Source organism: Salvelinus namaycush, chromosome 11 (assembly GCF_016432855.1).
Source record: "Salvelinus namaycush isolate Seneca chromosome 11, SaNama_1.0, whole genome shotgun sequence".
In the NCBI taxonomy this organism is placed as follows: Eukaryota; Metazoa; Chordata; class Actinopteri; order Salmoniformes; family Salmonidae; genus Salvelinus; species Salvelinus namaycush.
The window spans coordinates 27471525-27490300 of record NC_052317.1 but is presented as its reverse complement, the minus strand read 5'-3'; the positions used below and the strand labels follow the sequence as shown (position 1 = coordinate 27490300).

Genomic DNA, 18776 nt, shown 5'->3' with positions numbered 1-18776 from the left:
AAGGAGGGTTTCTCCATTGAGAAACTCTAAAAACCCATGAAATGCATTATTTATGTCTGCTTTCTGTAGCCAGTGTGATAAAGCTGTCACTCCCTCCATGAGGAATGGCCGCGGAACCTGTTCATTAGTCTTTGTGGTAAAGTTGAAGCCGCACGCTCTGTGTTTCATCATTCACTATTCTGGACAGGCTTCTCATGAAATAAAGGGTATATGGATAATTACAGTGGTTGTTTCAGTTAGTTGGACTAGATGGAATGAACATACAACCCTCAATGGTACGTACAGTACCAGTCAAAAGTTTGGACACACCTACGTAAGGGTTTTTGTTTATTTTTTACTATTTTGCACATTGTAGAAAAATTGTGAAGACCTCAAACGAGGATATAACACACATGGAATCATGTAGTAACAAAAAAGGGTTGAACAAATCAAAATATGTTTTATATTTGAGATTCTTCAAAGTAGCCACCCTTTGCCTTGATGACAGTTTTGCACACTCTTGGCATTCTCTCAAACAGCTTCCCTGGAATGCTTTTCCAACAGTCTTGAAGGTGTTCCGACATATGCTGAGCCCTTGTTGGCTGCTTTTCCTTCACTCTGCGGTTCAACTCATCCCAAACCATCTCAATTGGGTTGAGGTCGGGTGATTGTGGAGGCCAGGTCATCTGATGCAGCACTCCATCACTCTCCTTCTTGGTTAAATATCCCTTACACCGCCTGAAGGTGTGTTGGGTCATTGTCCTGTAGAAAAACAAATGAGAGTCCCACTAAGCGCAAACCAGATGGGATGACAGAATGCTGTGGTAGCCATGCTGGTTAGGTGTGCCTTGAATTCTAAATACATCACTGACAGTGTCACCAGCAAACCACCATCACACCTCCTCCTGCATGCTTCACGGTGGGAACCACACATGTGGAGATCATCCGTTCACCTACTCTGCGTCTCACAAAGACACGGCGGTTGGAACCAAAAATCTCAAATTTGGACTCATCAGACCAAAAAACAGATTTCCACCAGTCTAATGTCCATTGCTCATGTTTCTTGGCCCAAGCAAGTCTCTTCTTCTTATTGGTGTCCTTCAGTAGTGGTTTCTTTGCATCAATTGGACCATAAAGGCCTGATTCTTACAGTCTACTTTGAACAGTTGATGTTGAGGTGTGTCTGTTACTTGAACTCTGCGAAGCATTTATTTGGGCTACAATTTCTAAGGCTGGTAACTCTAATGAACTTATCCTCTGCAGCAGAGGTAACACTGGGTCTTTGTTTCCTGTGGCGGTCCTCATGAGAGCCAGTTTCATCATAGCACTTGACTTGAAACTTTCAAAGTTCTTGAAATCTTCCGTATTGACTGACCTTCGTGTCTTAAAGAAATGGACTATCGATTCTCTGTGCTTATTTGAGCTGTTCTTGCCATAATATGGACTTAGCCTTATTGGTAAAATACCATCTTCCACCCCTACCTTGTCACAACACAACTGATTGGCTCAAACACATAAAGGAAAGAAATTCCACAAATTAGCTTTTAACACTGCACACCTGTTAATTGAAATGCATTCCAGGTGACTACCTCATGAAGCTGGTTGAGAGAATGCCACGAGTGTGCGAAGCTGTCATCAAGGCACAGGATGGCTTCTTGGAAGAATATCAGATATAAAATATATTTGATTTGAACATGATTCCATATGTGTTATTTCATAGTTTTGATGTCTTCGCTATTATTCTACAATGTAGAAAAGAGTAAAAAATAAAAACCCTTGAATGAGTCGGTGTGTCCAAACTTTGGACTGGTACTGTATATATTTAATTAATTTTGAATTCCGGCTGGAACACAACAAAATGTTGTAAGTCAAGGGATTTCAATACTTTTTGAAGGCACTGATATACAGTGCATTCGTAAAGTATTCAGACCCTTTGACTTTTTCCACATTTTGTTACGTTACAGCCTGATTCTAAAATTTATTAAATTTAAAAGCTTTCCTCATCGATCTACAAAGAATACCCCATGTCTTTTTCTTTGCAACTCTGCCTAGAAGGCCAGCATCCCGGGGGTCGCCTCTTCACTGTTGACGTTGAGACTGGTGTTTTGCGGGTACTATTTAATGAAGCTGCCAGTTGAGGACTTGTGAGGCGTCTGTTTCTCAAACTAGACACTAACGTACTTTTCCTCCTGCTCAGTTGTGCACCGGGGCTTCCCACTCTTTCTATTCTGGTTAGAGCCAGTTTGCGCTGTTCTGTGAAGAGAGTAGTACACAGCGTTGTACGAGATCTTCAGTTTCTTTTAAATTTCTCGCATGGAATAGCCTTCATTTCTCAGAACAAGAATAGACTGACGAGTTTCAGAAGAAAGGTCTTTGTTTCTGGCCATTTTGAGCCTGTAATCAAACAAATGCTGATGCTCCAGATACTCAACTAGTCTAAAGAAGGCCAGTTTTATTGCTTCTTTAATCAGCTCCACAGTTTTCAGCTGTAATCTAACGTAATTGCAAAAGGGTTTTCTAATGATCAATTAGCCTTTTAAAATGATCAACTTGGATTAGCTAACACAACGTGCCATTGGGAGTGATGGTTGCTGATAATGGGCCTATGTGCGCCTATGTAGGTATTCCATGAAAAATCAGCCCTTTCCAGCTATAATAGTCATTTACAACATTAACAATGTCTACACTTTCTAAGTTACATCAAACTTTTGAACGGATGTGTGTGTGTGTGTGTGTGTGTGTATCTCTGAAGTAGTCTTGTATGAAAATCCATAGCATTATTTTGTAAAGTGGTTAATACATAAGGCATTTTCTTATTGAGAGCTGGTTGGTGCCTCCAAGTCCTCAGAATTTCTCATTTTGTGGCTTACAGGTGCTTTATATCCATGTTTGTATTCAAACCTTGCTCGACACTCGTCAGTGTTTGTCTGTGACATTTGTGGACCGACACAGAATAGCATTATAATAGAACAAGGCAGGCACCACTACAGGCTAGATTATGACAAGCAGACAGACAGACGTTTGAGCCAAGGTCGGTGTCTCAGGGCAGTAAGAATTTCAAGCCGAAATCCCTTCAACTTTGAGCCATCCGTTCAAACAATTGCTAATTGCGTCAGGCCCTGGGTGTCAAAAGTGTGTGTGTGTGTGTGTGTGTGTGTGTGTGTCGGTGTCGGTGTCGGTGCAATTAGCAGGCGTGTGCAAGCGAACCTGGGGTGGTTTGTGTTATTACATGACAATGCCAAGGAGCCAATGAGAGTGCTGAGAAGGTAACATGCTGAATGGAGAGACTAATTAGGAGAGTAGTGCAGTGGCAGAAAACACAAATGGCAGCTGGCCACTTGGGGAGGCACACTGTTGCCACGGACAACAGTGATTATTGACAGTTCACGCAGTGCTACTGCCTCAAACTTAGTTCTTTAGTGGAACACCAGTTGCATTTCTGGAAATTGAAGACTTTTCTTTGATTGCCTCAAAATAAACTGCAACTTGTATGTGCTTCAAAGTTTGAATACATAATTAATGGGTTTCATTAGTGATGCACCGATATGAGACTATCCGATATTTTCCTTGCCAAAAAACCAAAACGATACCGATAACCGATATTTAAAATCTTAGCAGCCTTTTTAAGCATTCTAGTGCAGTTAAATAGTTGAAACACACACACAGATCAAAAAATTATTTTGTTGGCATTTGCGTACAGTTGAAGTCGGAAGTTTACATACACGTTAGCCAAATACATGTAAACTCAGTTTTTCACAATTACTGACGTTTAATCCTAGTTTTAGGTCAGTTAGGATCACCACTTTATTTTAAGAATGTGAAATGTCAGAATAATAGAGATTTATTTATTTCAGCTTTTATTTAATTCTTCAAGTTTATATACACTCAATTAGTATTTGGTAGTATTGCCTTTAAATTGTTTAACTTGGGTCAAACGTTTTGGGTAGCCTTCCACAAGCTTCCCAAAATAAGTTGGGTGAATTTTGGCCCATTCCTCCTGACAGAGCTGGTGTAACTGAGTCAGGTTTGTAGGCCTCCTTGCTTTTTCAGTTCTGCCCACACATTTTGAGGTCAGGGCTTTGTGATGCCCACACCAATACCTTGACTTTGTTGTCCTTAAGCCATTTTGCCACAACTTTGGAAGTATGTTTGGGGTCATTGTCCATTTGGAAGACCCATTTGCGACCAAGCTTTAACTTCCTGACTGATGTCTTGAGATGTTGCTTCAATATATCCACATAATTTTCCTCCTCATGATGCCATTTATTTTGTGAAGTGCACCAGTCCCTCCTGCAGCAAAGCACCCCCACAACATGATGCTGCCACCCCCGTGCTTCACGATGGTCATTATGGCCAAACAGTTCTATTTTTGTTTCATCAGACCAGAGGACATTTCTCCAAAAAGTACAATCTTTGTCCCATGTGCAGTTGCAAACCGTAGTCTGGCTTTTTTATGGAGGTTTTGGAGCAGTGGCTTCTTCCTTGCTGAGCGGCCTTTCAGGTTATGTCGATATAGGACTCGTTTTACTGTGGATATAGATACTTTTGTACCCGTTTCCTCCAGCATCTTCACAAGGTCCTTTGCTGTTGTTCTGGGATTGATTTGCACTTTTTGCACCAAAGTACGTTCATCTCTAGGAGACAGAACGCGTCTCCTTCCTGAGCGGTATGACGGCTGCGTGGTCCCATGGTGTTTATACTTGGGTACTTTTGTTTGTACCGATGAACGTGGTACCTTCAGGCATTTGGAAATTGCTCCCAAGGATGAACCAGACTTGTGGAGGTCTGCAATTGGTCTTGGCTGATTTCTTTTGATTTTCCCATGATGTCAAGCAAAGAGGCACTGAGTTTGAAGGTAGGCCTTGAAATACATCCACGGGTACACCTCCAATTGACTCAAATGATGTCAATTAGCCTATCAGAAGCTTCTAAAGCCATGACATAATTTTCTGGAATTTTCCAAGCTGTTTAAAGGCACAGTCAACATAATGTATGTAATCTTCTCACCCACTGGAATTGTGATACAGTGAATTATAAGTGAAATAATCTGTCTATAAACAGTTGTTGTAAAAATTACTTGTGTCATGCACGAAGTATATGTCCTAACCGACTTGTCAAAACTATAGTTTGTTAACAAGAAGTTTGTGGAGTGGTTGATAAACGAGTTTTAATCACTCCAAACTCAGTGTATGTAAACTTCTGACTTCAACTGTATGTCCCCATTACCAGTAAAACATAATCAAAACCTATTTCTTTCACTTGCTGTGCTGTTTCGTTGTTCATTTGTTCAGTCTCATCCAGGATTTCATCATACATGTCAAGCGGTGAAGTTTCACCTCTGTCTGTCTGTGGCCTCTCTTCCTCGGTGTGCACTGTCACTGTGTTCATTTCCATCTTGTCCAGCTGTGTCTAACATTTCACGTTAACCCTGTTTCTTGTCTGCATCGAAGTAGTGGTCCTTGTACCTAGTATTGAGCATGGGGGCAACACAGTAGAGGTTCGGAGAGAATGCCACCGAATCGCTTGTTCACAGCCTCTAGTAGAGTACTTTTCCAAGTTAACCTGCCGTTCTGTGTTGGCATTTTTGTTGAGCAGGCGTTTCAATGACATGACAGGGTATCACGTCTGCTGCAGACATAGTTGAGCTTTTTTCTCGAGTCAGTTGCTTGAATGGAGCTAGGAGTGTTCATGTTTACAAGTTTCAAACATGTTCTCAAATGCTATTGAAATGGCAGCAGCGGGATGAGAACAAGCACATTCTTAAGCATGTAATTCATCTTTCCTCAGTAGGAAATCCTCGTGGACCCACTGTGCTGTCAGACTCATAATGGTCATGGGGCTGACATCGCTGGTCCAAATGTCAGTCGTGAAGCTAATAGCAGTGACGCTCATAGCAAGTAGCTCATGGATGTGAGTTACAACAATACTGTAACTCCGGTAGTATGTACCGGGGCTCGACCACGACAGAGAACGGTTGATTGTCAAGAGCAATGCATTCTATTATCTTGAGGTTAATGGATTTCGCCTTTGAGTTGTCTCGCTGAAATGTTCTTACTCTTTCAAATGACTGCTCGATCCACACAGCAGACATTGTACTTCGGTTAGGAATGCTGTGTTGCACGTGTAGCGCAATATTTTTTTGTGGCATCATTACGTCATCTACCTACGTTATATAGGTATGCACGTCAGCTTTGACATCAGCTTTTGGCGTTAAACTCAACATCAGGCCGATGTTGGCATGTTTAGCTAATATCGGCCGATTCCGATATGCTTACCGATATATCGCGCATCCCTAGATTTCATTGTTGATGACCTTTTTCTTTTTCAAAATATATCTATTTGTACTTTCAATGTATTTTGGCTTGAGGTTTTATTGTTTTTAGGTAAAAAAGCAAGGGTGAAAATCCTTTTCAATGTGATTTGTTGATGGGGGTGCAAACATTTAGCTAAATAGTACATTTTCCCCAAAGCACCACTATTTGGCTGGTGTTCACATCTGCTGAGCTCCATGTATAGATTCTTTCTCCTCTGTGGACTCCAAACAGTCCCGTCTTCGATCGTTGGCACTGTAAAATTGATTAAATTACACCATGCTGCTGCTGGTAGATTCAGGCTCTTTTCTGCCTGTTGCTCTACTGATAGAAAAACAGAACACATAAACCAAAAATCTAATGAGGGAGCTTGTGCCCCATTGTCGAAACAAACCATTCAAACTTAGTTGAACTATGGTCCTGTGTATTTATAGTTTTGTGTTTTGGTGTATTTGAATTTGTTCCCTAGGTTGTTACATTTGACTTTTATACGATGACTATATAACTTCAGATATGCTTCGACTTTGATGTGATATCTTTGCCAGAAAACGAGACCGTAGAGAAATTGGTAATTATAGTTTTGTACTAATGTCTTAATTTTTCTTTCTCTCTCCCCCTCTCTCTCCCTCCATCCTTCCTCTCTCACAGGATTCAGTCGTGCCGCTCTGCCGTTTGGCTTGGTCAGAAGAGAGCTCTCTTGCGAGGGCTACGCCATTGATCTCCGCTGCCCCGGTGCTGATGTCATCATGATCGAGACGGCCAACTACGGCCGCACGGACGACAAGATCTGCGACGCCGACCCGTTCCAGATGGAGAACATCAACTGCTACCTCCCCGATGCCTACAAGATCATATCACAAAGGTAAGAGTCAACTGTTACCTCACCCAAGGCCTAGAATATTGTATTTCAAAGGTTATAGAACAGAGAGGTCTCGTTACACAAATACAACCTGGAGTTAGTTATGGATGTGTGGTGGCACGATATTCTAGAGTCCAGTCTAGTAATTCTGGATCCACAACTTGCAAATGAAAACAAGTGGTTTTGGTTTGGGTGGTAACCCTAATAAACTAGCGTTTTTGTCACCTTCTCAACTTGCGGACAAAAAAACAGACAGTTTACCCACACCTCCCTGTCTTTCAGTAATCAGATGGTTTTTGGGGGGTATTGTTGTGAAACTCTAGACTTTAAAAACTGGACAGGGGGTCATTAGTAGCAACCCTAGACCATATGGTCTATGCATTCCTGCACCAGTACCACTGCAGCTGCACAATCAGTCAGCCAGCCAGCCGGTCTGTCTCAAAAGGACCCAAAGAGTCACATGAACATTTGGCTTCTTTTTTCCAACATTGACACGGCCCAGCCCAACGCCCTGAGCAATAACCCTTCCCCCTTATAATACCATTTATATTAGTAACACTTTCCCAGGGCATTTAGCTACAGTACAGTCACTAGGCTGCATTCATCACTTTAACTCTGCTGTTGTGCCGGCCCCAGCCCGGCGGTGTGTATTTAAGGACCCCATGTCGTACGGACCGGATGTTGGAGCAGCCTTAAGGTCAATAAGTAGCAGGAGGCAGCAGGATCAGGTGCACAATAGTGTCCAGTTTATTAACAGTGAAAGGTGGTTCCAGTTGAATGACGAAATTCAATTAATATTTACATAATCTACAAAGGTATTTACAAAATGAACAGACTCAAAATACCGGTTGGAATCTAAATGAAGTCAGGCCTACCCTGTCAAACCATCTATACTGTAGCAGGTTGGGGTATACCAGGCTATGGACGGCCTCCCCACACAGCTTACATACTAGAGCTAGAACATTACACCGGTTGCACAGGTACCTTTATGCCTATAGCCCCTCACTATGGACCATACCATTAACCATGGAGCTCTTTACCCAAATATGGCATATTAAATCACGTAACAGACATCTTCATTGTATCCACATTTGCATATTCCGTCTAAATAAACATCTTAAACATTCCTGGCTTATCCTCAAAGCAGGTTTACTTTCCATTAATGAATACACATTTTCATAACAATAGTTCTGCAGGCCAACAGGCGGCAAAAAGTATTACTATACAGTATTACTATACTGTCCATTACACACGGACAGGACCGGTTCTTCCCGTTCTGCCACCCTAGGTGAGACAAAAAAAATGCTGCCTCCACAAAACTAGAATAGTCCCAGTAAGCAAAATGACATTGAAAAGACGTATTTTTCTGGTGTTTAAGTTATGTTCAATTTAGGTTCTGAATGAAAGGTGAAAATAAGCATTTTCTGTAGGTTTAAAATACATTTTTTCCAGGATGTTGAAAAGGAATTTTTTCCAGACGTTGAAATCAGGTTCATTTTCAGTTTTGAATCAAAGTTGAAAATTGTATTTTCCAGATGTTGAAATCAGGCTTGTATTTAGTTTGAATGAAAGTTGAAAAGACGTAATTTATAAATGTCTATATTTGTCCAAAATCAAGGCCGGTCCAGACCGGACAAAATCTGAACCAAACATAGATGTCTGATTGTTTCAGATTTGGTCCGGACCAAAAACCAATGTCCGTGGATGTGGAAATCAAGGCCGGTCCGGACTGCACCAAAAAAAGACGTCCAAAAAGCATCGGCCCATGCTTACAGAGGTGTAGCCTACAGTGTTGCCTGAAATTTTATTTTATGAATAGCCATCTATGTGGTAAGCCTACCGTTTGTAAAACACCCAAAAAATATGTCCGGTCTGCCAGGACAAAAAAAAAGACGTCCAAAAGACGTCGGCTCATGCGTACAAAGTAGAGAACACCACCTCTTTAAGGAATACCTAGGATAGGATAAAGTAATCCTTCTAACCCCCCCCCCCCCTTAAAAGAGTTAGATGCACTATTGTAAAGTGGTTGTTCCACTGGATATCATAAGGTGAATGCACCAACTTGTAAGTCGCTCTGGATAAGAGCGTCTGCTAAATGACTTAAATGTAAATGTAAATGTACTGGGGTGTAGCCTACCATGTTGGCCCACAATGGAATTGTATGAATGCCCATCCATGTGGTAGGCCCACCATTTGTAAAGCAGGCTGTTGCATTGGCTTTATTAGTCCTGATACCTGTAACTAATCAATTTGGCTATTTAAGCTCTGAATATCGCTGCCCAACTTTACCAGGAGTTATCGTGAGCCTATTTGCAAAGTGTTTACACAGCAGGAAATGCAGAAGTATTTTCTTTTTCGATATGTTCAGCTTGTCAAAAAATGTACAGATACAAACTTTAAACCACTGATTATGACAATGGAGTGAAACTCCTGGAAACAGTTGTGATTGCCTATGACGCATGCTGGCTGAAACAATGGAGATAAATACACCTCATAAGAAGAGAAAAATGATGGTGGGGATTTGTCTGTGACCATGGATGCCACTATGGGTTTACTAAGTATTTGAAAAATTAACAAGAACTCATCAGCCAATTGGTCATAAACAAAAACCACACAAATATGATACGTGAAAATAATCACTGTTTCAAAGTAGAGAAATTAGTGTTAACACATGAGTCATGTCTATAAATTAACTTCTTTGGTTTCATAATTTCTGGTGTCATTGGAGGAGAAAAACATAAAACGGTAGCAAGCTAGTTTACAGATTAATTGCAAGGAAAGGTCTGTAGGGGTTTTCACACCCTTTCCCTGTCATCGCTATTTCTCCCTTCAGAGTAGGACAGGGTAATAGCCCTGGGCGGGGGATAATGACATTTTTCATAATTAATATTTTCTGATGGAGGGGATTGGATGACTAGCTCACATATCAGACGCCACTGTCTTGTCTGCATCCCCAAAAATCTCCTGTAATGTCATTGTGGTGGTGATGATGATGAGGATGATCTGCCGGCTGCTATTGTAGAATAGATGATTCAAGGGAGACGTAATGGGAGAAAAAAAATTATTAGCCTACCGACCGTACATAAGTTGGACGTAATTGTCCAATATTTCAATGCTAATCACATACTTATAAGCAGGCAGTAATAGGCAGCGAGTGGCTGGTTAATAAACTCTTAGCATTTTACGTATGTGTTTCTTATCTGTACGTAATTATAACTACACATGGATTTCCTACAAGGTTACTGGTTCACTGCAGGGAAGTTTTATGGCAGGTCTGATAACAACCTAATTTCTACTTTGGCTGTCACACTGAAAGCTCTCCTTTTTGGCTTTTGAGGGACAGCTAGGCTTTCTGCTTCAGCTGTGATTCTGTGAGAGATCTGTCCAACTTGCACGACTTTGCATTTGACCTTCTCAAATATTTATCACTAAGCGGTGTGCAATTCTTTCAGCTTTTTTTTGTAATGGATAACTGTTTCCAGCTAGCACATAACGTTATGAGAGCCACATACTTCTTAGAGCTTGGTGAGAGCGTGGTTGTCCTCTGGTTATTTTGCATACAACCATCCCACAACCTTCTGGGAATGGTGCAGAATAGTTGCTTGGCTTTGGAACATTCTCAGCACATGGCAGGACTGATCACCGACGACGATAGGAGTAGGAGTTCAGATACGTGGCAGTGTGGTGCCAGGACAACAACCTCTCCCTCAACATCAGTAAGACAAAGGAGCTGATCGTGGACCACAGGAAACTGAGGGGCGAGCATCCACATCGATGGGGCTGTAGTGGAGCGGGTCGAGAGCTTCAAGTTCCTCTGTGTCCACATCACTAAGGAATTCACATGGTCCACACACACCTAAACAGTTTAGAACAGGGCACGACAGGGCCTCTTCCCCTCAGGAGGCTGAAAAGGTTTTGCATGGGCCCTCAGAACCTCAAAACGTTCTACAGCTGCACCATTTGAGAGCATCTTGACTGGCTGCATCACCGCTTGGTACGGCAACTGGCAAGGCCCCCGACTGCAAGGTGCTACAGAGGGTGGTGATTATGGCCTAGTACATCGCTGGGGCTGAGCTCCCTGCCATCTAGGACCTCTATACCAGGCGGTGTCAGAGGAAGTAAGAAAAAAATGGTCAGACTCCAGCCACCCAAGCCATAGACTCTTCTCTCTGCTACCGCACGGCAAGCGGTACCAGTCCACCAAGTCTGGAACCAACAGGACCCTGGAAAGCTTCTACCCCCAAGCCATACGACTGCTAAACAAGACTGCTAAATAGCTAATCAAATGGCTACCCAGACTACCTGCATTGACCCCTTTTTTTAAATAACTCTCTTGCACCGACTCTACCCACACACTCACACATACTTAGACTGACACCCCTAACACACACACTACATACACACACACACTACATACACACACACACACACACACACACACACACACACACATTACATACACACACACTACATACACACACACACACCAACACACACACACACACTACATACACACACACTACATACACCAACACACACACACATAACATGCACACATGCATACTTTGTTACTCCTGTCACTTTTTATATTTGTTATTATATTTTTGCAGCATTTGACTAAGTCTACACATGGTGTTTACGAAGCATGTGAAATAAAATTTGATTTGCTTGAAATTAACTTAATTTTCTTGATATTTCATTACTTTAACATAACGTTTCCTAAAAGTTCAATGGTTCTATTTAAAGTCATGTTCTCAAATTATTCTGAGAACGTTAAGAAAACTTTCCATACATTTTTTATTACTAACAATCAGAATGGTATATAAGAACGTATACATTCCATTCTTAGCATCAACAATTGTTATTTTTATACATTTTATGTCACCTTTATTTAACCAGGTAAGCCAGTTGAGAACAAGTTCTCATTTACAACTGAGACCTGGCCAAGATAAAGCAAAGCAGTGTGACACAAACAACAACACAGAGTTACATATGGAATAAACAAACGTACAGTCATCACAGTAGAAAAGTCTATTTACAGTGTGTGCAAATGAAGTAAGATTAGGGAGGTAAGGTAAATGGGCCGTAGGGGCAAAATAATTACAATTTAGCAAATAAACACTGGAGTGATAGATGTGCAGAAGATGAATGTGCAAGTAGAGATACTGGGGAGCAAAGAAGCAAAAAATATATAAATAAAATAAATATCAATATGGGGATGAGGTAGTTGGATGGGTAATTTACAGATGGGCTATGTACAGGTGCAATGATCAGGAAGCTGCTCTGCCCCTGAACAAGGCAGTTAACCCACTGTTTCTAGGCCGTCATTGAAAATAAGAATTTGTTCTTAACTGACTTGCCTAGTTAAATAAAGGGGAAAAAAAATAGCTGATGCTTAAAGTTAGTGAGGGAGATATGAGTCTCCAGCCTCAGTGATTTTTGCAATTCATTCCAGTCATTGGTAGCAGAGAACTGGAAGGAAAGGCGGCCAAAGGAGGATTTGGCTTTGGGGGTGACCAGTGAAATATACCTGCTGGAGCACGTGCTACGGGTGGGTGCTGCTATGGTGACCAGTGAGCTGAGATAAGGTGGAGCTTTACCTAGCAAAGGCTTATAGATGACCTGGAGCCAGTGGGTTTGGTTAATTTTGGATTGGAGATGCTTAATGTGAGTCTGGAAGAAGAGTTTACAGTCTAACCAGACACCTAGGTATTTGTAGTTGTCCACATATTCTAAGTCAGAACCGTCCAGAGTAGTGATGCTAGAGGGGCGGGCGGTTTCGGGCAGCGATCGGTTTAAGAGCATGCATTTAGTTTTACTTGCATTTAAGAGCAGTTGGAGGCCACGGAAGGAGTGTTTTATGTCATTGAAGCTCGTCTGGAGGTTAGTTAACACACTGTCCAAAGAAGGGCCAGAGGTATACAGAATGGTGTCGTCTGCGTAGAGGTGGATCAGAGAATCACCAGTGCAAGAGCGACATCATTGATGTATACAGAGAAGAGAGTCGGCTCGAGAATTGAACCCTGTGGCACCCCCATAGAGACTGCCTGAGGTCCGGACAACAGGACATCCGATTTGACACACTGAACTCTATCTAAGAAGTAGTTGGTGAACCAGGCGAGGCAGTTATTTGAGAAACTTGCCGATAAGAATGCAGTGATTGACAGTCGAAAGCCTTGGCTAGGTCAATGAATACACATGCCGATGCCGGTTATGATATCGTTTTGGACCTTGAGCGTGGCTTAGGTGCACCCATGACTTGCTCGGAAACCAGATTGCATAGTGGAGAAGGTACGGTGGGATTCGAAATGGTCGGTGATCTGTTTGTTAACTTGGTGTTCGAAGACCTTAGAAAGGCAGGGTAGGATAGATATAGGTCTGTAACAGTTTGGGTCTAGTGTCTCCCTCTTTGAAGAGGGGGATGACCGTGGCAGCTTTCCAAACTTTGGGGATCTCAGATGATACAAAAGAGAGGTTGAACAGGCTAGTAATAGGGGTTGCAACAATTGCGGCAGATCATTTTAGAGAGGGTCCAGATTGTCTAGCTCAGCTGATTTGTAGGGGTCCAGATTTTGCAGCTCTTTCAGAACATCAGCTGTCTGGATTTGGGTGAAGGAGAAATGAGGGAGGCTTGGGCAAGTTGCTGTGGGGGGTGCAGAGCTGTTGACCAGGAAAGGGGTAGCCAGGTGGAAAGCATGGCCAGCCGTAGAAAAATACTTGTTGAATCTCTCGATTATCGTAGATTTATCGGTGGTGACTGTTTCCTTGCCTCAGTGCAGTGGGTAGCTGGGAGGTGGTGCTCTTATTCTCCATGAACTTTAGTGTCCCATAACTTTTTGGAGTTTGTGCTACAGGATGCAAATTTCTGTTAGTAAAGCAAAGGCTAGCTTTTTCAAACTGCCTGTATATATTGGTTCCTAACGTCCCTGAAAAGTTGCATATCGCAGGGGCTATTCGATGCTCATGCAGTACAGAACAGGATGTTTTTGTGCTGGTCAAGGTCAGTCAGGTCTGGAGTTATTTTTTTTTAAATTTCACCTTTATTTAACCAGGTAGGCTAGTTGAGAACAAGTTCTCATTTACAACTGCGACCTGGCCAAGATAAAGCAAAGCAGTGTGACAGACAACAGCACAGAGTTACACATGGAATAACATGGAATAAACAATAAACAAGCCAATAGCACAATAAACAAGTCAATGACACAGTAGAAAAAAAGAAAGTCTATATACAGTGTGTGCAAAAGGCATGAGGAAGTAGGCAATAAATAGGCCATAGTAGCGAAGAATTACAATTTAGCAGATTAACACCGGAGTGATAAATGAGCAGATGATGATGTGCAAATAGAGATTAGAGGTCGACCGATTATGATTTTTCAACGCCGATACCGATTATTGGACGACCAAAAAATCTGATACCGATTAATTGGCCGATTTTGTTTTTAAATTTATTTGTAATAATGACAATTACAACAATACAGAATGAACACTTATTTTAACTTAATATAATACATCAATAAAAATCAATTTAGCCTCAAATAAATAATGAAACATGTTCAGTTTGATTTAAATATTGCAAAAGTAAAGTGTTGGAGAAGAAAGTAAAAGTCCAATATGTGCATGTAAGAAAGCTAACGTTTAAGTTCCTTGCTCATAACATGAGAACATATGAAAGCTGGTGGTTCCTTTTAACATGAGTCTTCAATATTCCCAGGTAAGAAGTTTTAGGTTGTAGTTATTATAGGAATTATAGGACTATTTCTCTCTATACCATTTGTATTTCATATACCTTTGACTATTGGATGTTCTTATAGGCACTTTAGTATTGCCAGTGTAACAGTATAGCTTCCATCCCTCTCCTCGCCGCTACCTGGGCTCGAACCAGGAACACATCGACAACAGCCACCCTCGAAGCAGCATTACCCATGCAGAGCAAGGGGAACAACTACTCCAAGTCTCAGAGCGAGTGACGTTTGAAACGCTATTAGCGCGCACCCCGCTAACTAGCTAGCCATTTCACATCGGTTACACCAGCCTAATCTCGGGAGATGATAGGCTTGAAGTCATAAACAGCACAATGCTTGAAGCATTGCGAAGAGCTGCTGGCAAAACGCACGAAAGTGCTGTTTGAATGAATGCTTACGAGCCTGCTGGTGCCTACCATCGCTCAGTCAGACTGCTCTATCAAATCATAGACTTAATTATAACATAATAACACACAGAAATACGAGCCGTAGGTCATTAATATGGTCGAATCCGGAAACTATCATCTCGAAAACAAAACGTTTATTCTTTCAGTGAAATATGGAACCGTTCCGTATTTTATCTAATGGGTGGCATCCATAAGTCTAAATATTCCTGTTACATTGCACAACCTTCAATGTTATGTCATAATTACGTAAAATTCTGGCAAATTAGTTCGCAATGAGCCAGGCGGCCCAAACTGTTGCATATACCCTGACTCTGCGTGCAATGAACGCAAGAGAAGTGACACAATTTCACCTGGTTAATATTGCCTGCTAACCTGGATTTCTTTTAGCTAAATATGCAGGTTTAAAAATATATACTTCTGTGTATTGATTTTAAGAAAGGCATTGATGTTTATGGTTAGATACACGATGGAGCAACGACAGTCCTTTTTCGCGAATGCGCACTGCATCGATTATATGCAACGCAGGACACGCTAGATAAACTAGTAATATCATCAACCATGTGTAGTTATAACTAGTGATTATGATTGATTGTTTTTTTATAAGATAAGTTTAATGCTAGCTAGCAACTTACCTTGGCTTCTTACTGCATTCGCATAACAGGCGGGCTCCTCGTGAGGCAGGTGGTTAGAGCGTTGGACTAGTTAACCGTAAGGTTGCAAGATTGAATCCCTGAGCTGACAAGGTAAAAATCTGTCGTTCTGCCCCTGAACAAGGCAGTTAACCCACCGTTCCTAGGCCGTCATTGAAAATAAGAATGTGTTCTTAACTGACTTGCCTAGTTAAATAAAGGTGGGATAAATAAATAAACAAATAAAAAATTAATTTACCGATTGTTATGAAAACTTATGAAATCGGCCCTAATTAATCGTCCATTCTGATTAATCGGTCGACCTCTAGTAGAGATACAGTAGAGTGAACCAACAACAATACTCTATCTCTCTATCCTCTCTAAGTGTGTTCAGGTGTGTTAGCCGCCCCCAATAATTGACCACACCTGATCTTAATGAGTGCTTGTTTCTTTTGAAATGGTATCTGTTTAAATAGACTAAAATGACCTTGATCTTTGTAATGATCTTTGTATGCGTAAAAAAACATGGCATGCTAGCTCCATCCTGGTGACGCAGTGGACTAATTCCATAGATGGAGAACAAAAGACTATAGGTTAGAATCTCACTGAAAATACATTTTTGCATGATTAATGCCTATGGAAGTGTCCAATCTGTGCTTGGAGTTTAAAAAAAGTTAAGTCTTATTGAAACATTCAGTTAGTTTTAAGGAAGTTATTCAAAACCTCCAAATAACCGATCATTTCTGTTCATAGAGGGTTAATAAAAATAAATGAGACATTTTCACTTCTATTCTTAGAACCTCAAAAAACGTTCCGTTTTACTGGTCATGAAACGTATGGCTTCGTTTCCACATCCAATGTGAAACCAAAAACATACGTTCTCACAACTTCCTAGGAACCAAAAGTGCTAGCTGGGATGCCTCTGCGGCTGCTGTTGATGCTATGCCTTCTCAATCCCTCAGCCTCAAGAGAGCTTGATTGAAGTGAGGCCAATTTCATCCTATATTTACACAAAATCAGTTATTCTATTCCCCTCTCTCTCCCCCTCCATCTTTCACTCACAAAACACAAACACACACAGTTGTAACAGTTTTAAGAGTAGTACATAAAACTTCATAGCCAAGGTCATTTCAAGTTATGAGGCAAATAACTAACTCCCATAGCAAAGACTAGGGAGTCTCCCATAACAAATACACGGGCAACACTTGATAAACAGTACATGGTTTTCACTTGATGAGACTTATGTGTTTCCAGTGACCCACTAGAAACAGTCATTTCAGCCAATTACCCTCTGCAGCCGCCTGTTGTGCACATTTTAATTGCTCTTTGTGTGGGTGAGTGGTGCTTAGTGGCTGGAACTGATAAGGTTGATATTCTCATCTCATATACATGAACATCCCATAATATACTCCCTACCTGTGTTCAGCTCAACTCTTCATAATTCTTCCACGCTGTGTCTGTATTCCTCTTTATATCTATCTACTGTGTGTGTATATGTGTTTCTCTTTATATCTATTTACTGTTTCTCTCTTTTATTTATCTCCCTCTATTTATTCTTCTTCCTCCCTCAACTTGTTAATAGCATCAACAGTACAGTATATTTACTGCCCTGCTCGGATTAATAGGATTTTCATATCCTTCACCACAGCAATACTGCACACTGGATTTGAATGAGTGTGTGGATAGAAGAGGGAAGTGCCTATGTATTATTCATGTTTCTCTCATTCTAATACCACTCTGGGGATGTTATAGTAGTTTGTGTCATTGCTGAAATGTTTGTGATCCATCTTTTCCCAGGTGCAACAACCGTACTCAGTGTGTGGTTGTGACTGGCTCTGATGTCTTCCCTGATCCTTGTCCTGGCACTTACAAGTACCTAGAGGTCCAGTATGAATGTGTCCCATATAGTAAGTATTCAGCATTTAATGATGCTGTGCAACTCTATGTTTTTTCTTGAATGTGTAGTTAGGTTTATTAGATCCTTTACTTATTAAGTGGGGTCCTGTAGGAGGGGGGATATGTGCTATCTGTGTGTAAAAGTTTGTTTTCTGTCATTATAAAACAATGAAAAGCTGATCTTTTAAATGAAATAGTAAATGTATTTTTTTAAATTTTAAATCTGACTCTTGTTGCTGTTACGGTATGTAATTCACTGAAGGTTTATTTTCATGAAATAATATTTTGGTTTTTACCTCTTCTTCATTTCTCATCTAACTTTCCTTCCCCTCTTGTATCTTTTCTGTATTAACCTCTATGCTCTCTCTCCTTCTAAGTTTCAGTCTTTCTTGTTCCTTAGTTGTCTCGCTAGGATCTTTTCCCTCTTCCGTTTGTTGCTTCACTGCTTTAATGAAGGAACTCAATATTGGGTTGCTCGTCATCAGCCATTGTTCACTTGCAATTGTATTTTTTGGCTCATTAGGGAAATTGTGCATGTAACATTAGCAAGTAATGTTCTGTGTGTGGGCGAAGCAGACTACGGAATTTAGATTTGTGTCTATAAAGTTTTTGAGTAAATACCGCCCCAGACAATACTGCCAAAAATAACCCTTTTGCTGTTTCTCTAAGAATGTTATCTGATTTTAAACTGAATAGGGATTTCAGAAACAGTACAATGTTTCTTTATGTCAAACAATTCACTTGGACAGTAATTCGGCCTGTTTATTACTGATGCAATCAGTGGCTAGGCAAAACAAATATTATTTTGATGGCTAGAAAAGCATGGAATCGTGATCGGTTGAACAATTTGTGTAGTTTGTCTCCAGCCCTAACCTGTATGCTTTCATATTATAGGGCCTGATAATCTCCCTATTTTTTTCTGTTTTTTCTTGTTCCCCCAAAACAGCCATCTC

General features: G+C 41.0%; 1 protein-coding gene across 1 annotated transcript in view; it reads left to right on the top strand.

Moving 5' to 3' along the window:
• Positions 1-18776, top strand: part of LOC120055318 (adhesion G protein-coupled receptor L2-like) — a 108303-nt gene that overhangs the window by 20626 nt on the left and 68901 nt on the right. Inside the window, exons 2-3 of the mRNA XM_039003194.1 lie at positions 6939-7152; positions 17725-17834. Coding sequence (XP_038859122.1) covers positions 6939-7152; positions 17725-17834 — 324 coding nt within the window. The remainder of the gene's footprint in view (positions 1-6938; positions 7153-17724; positions 17835-18776) is intronic.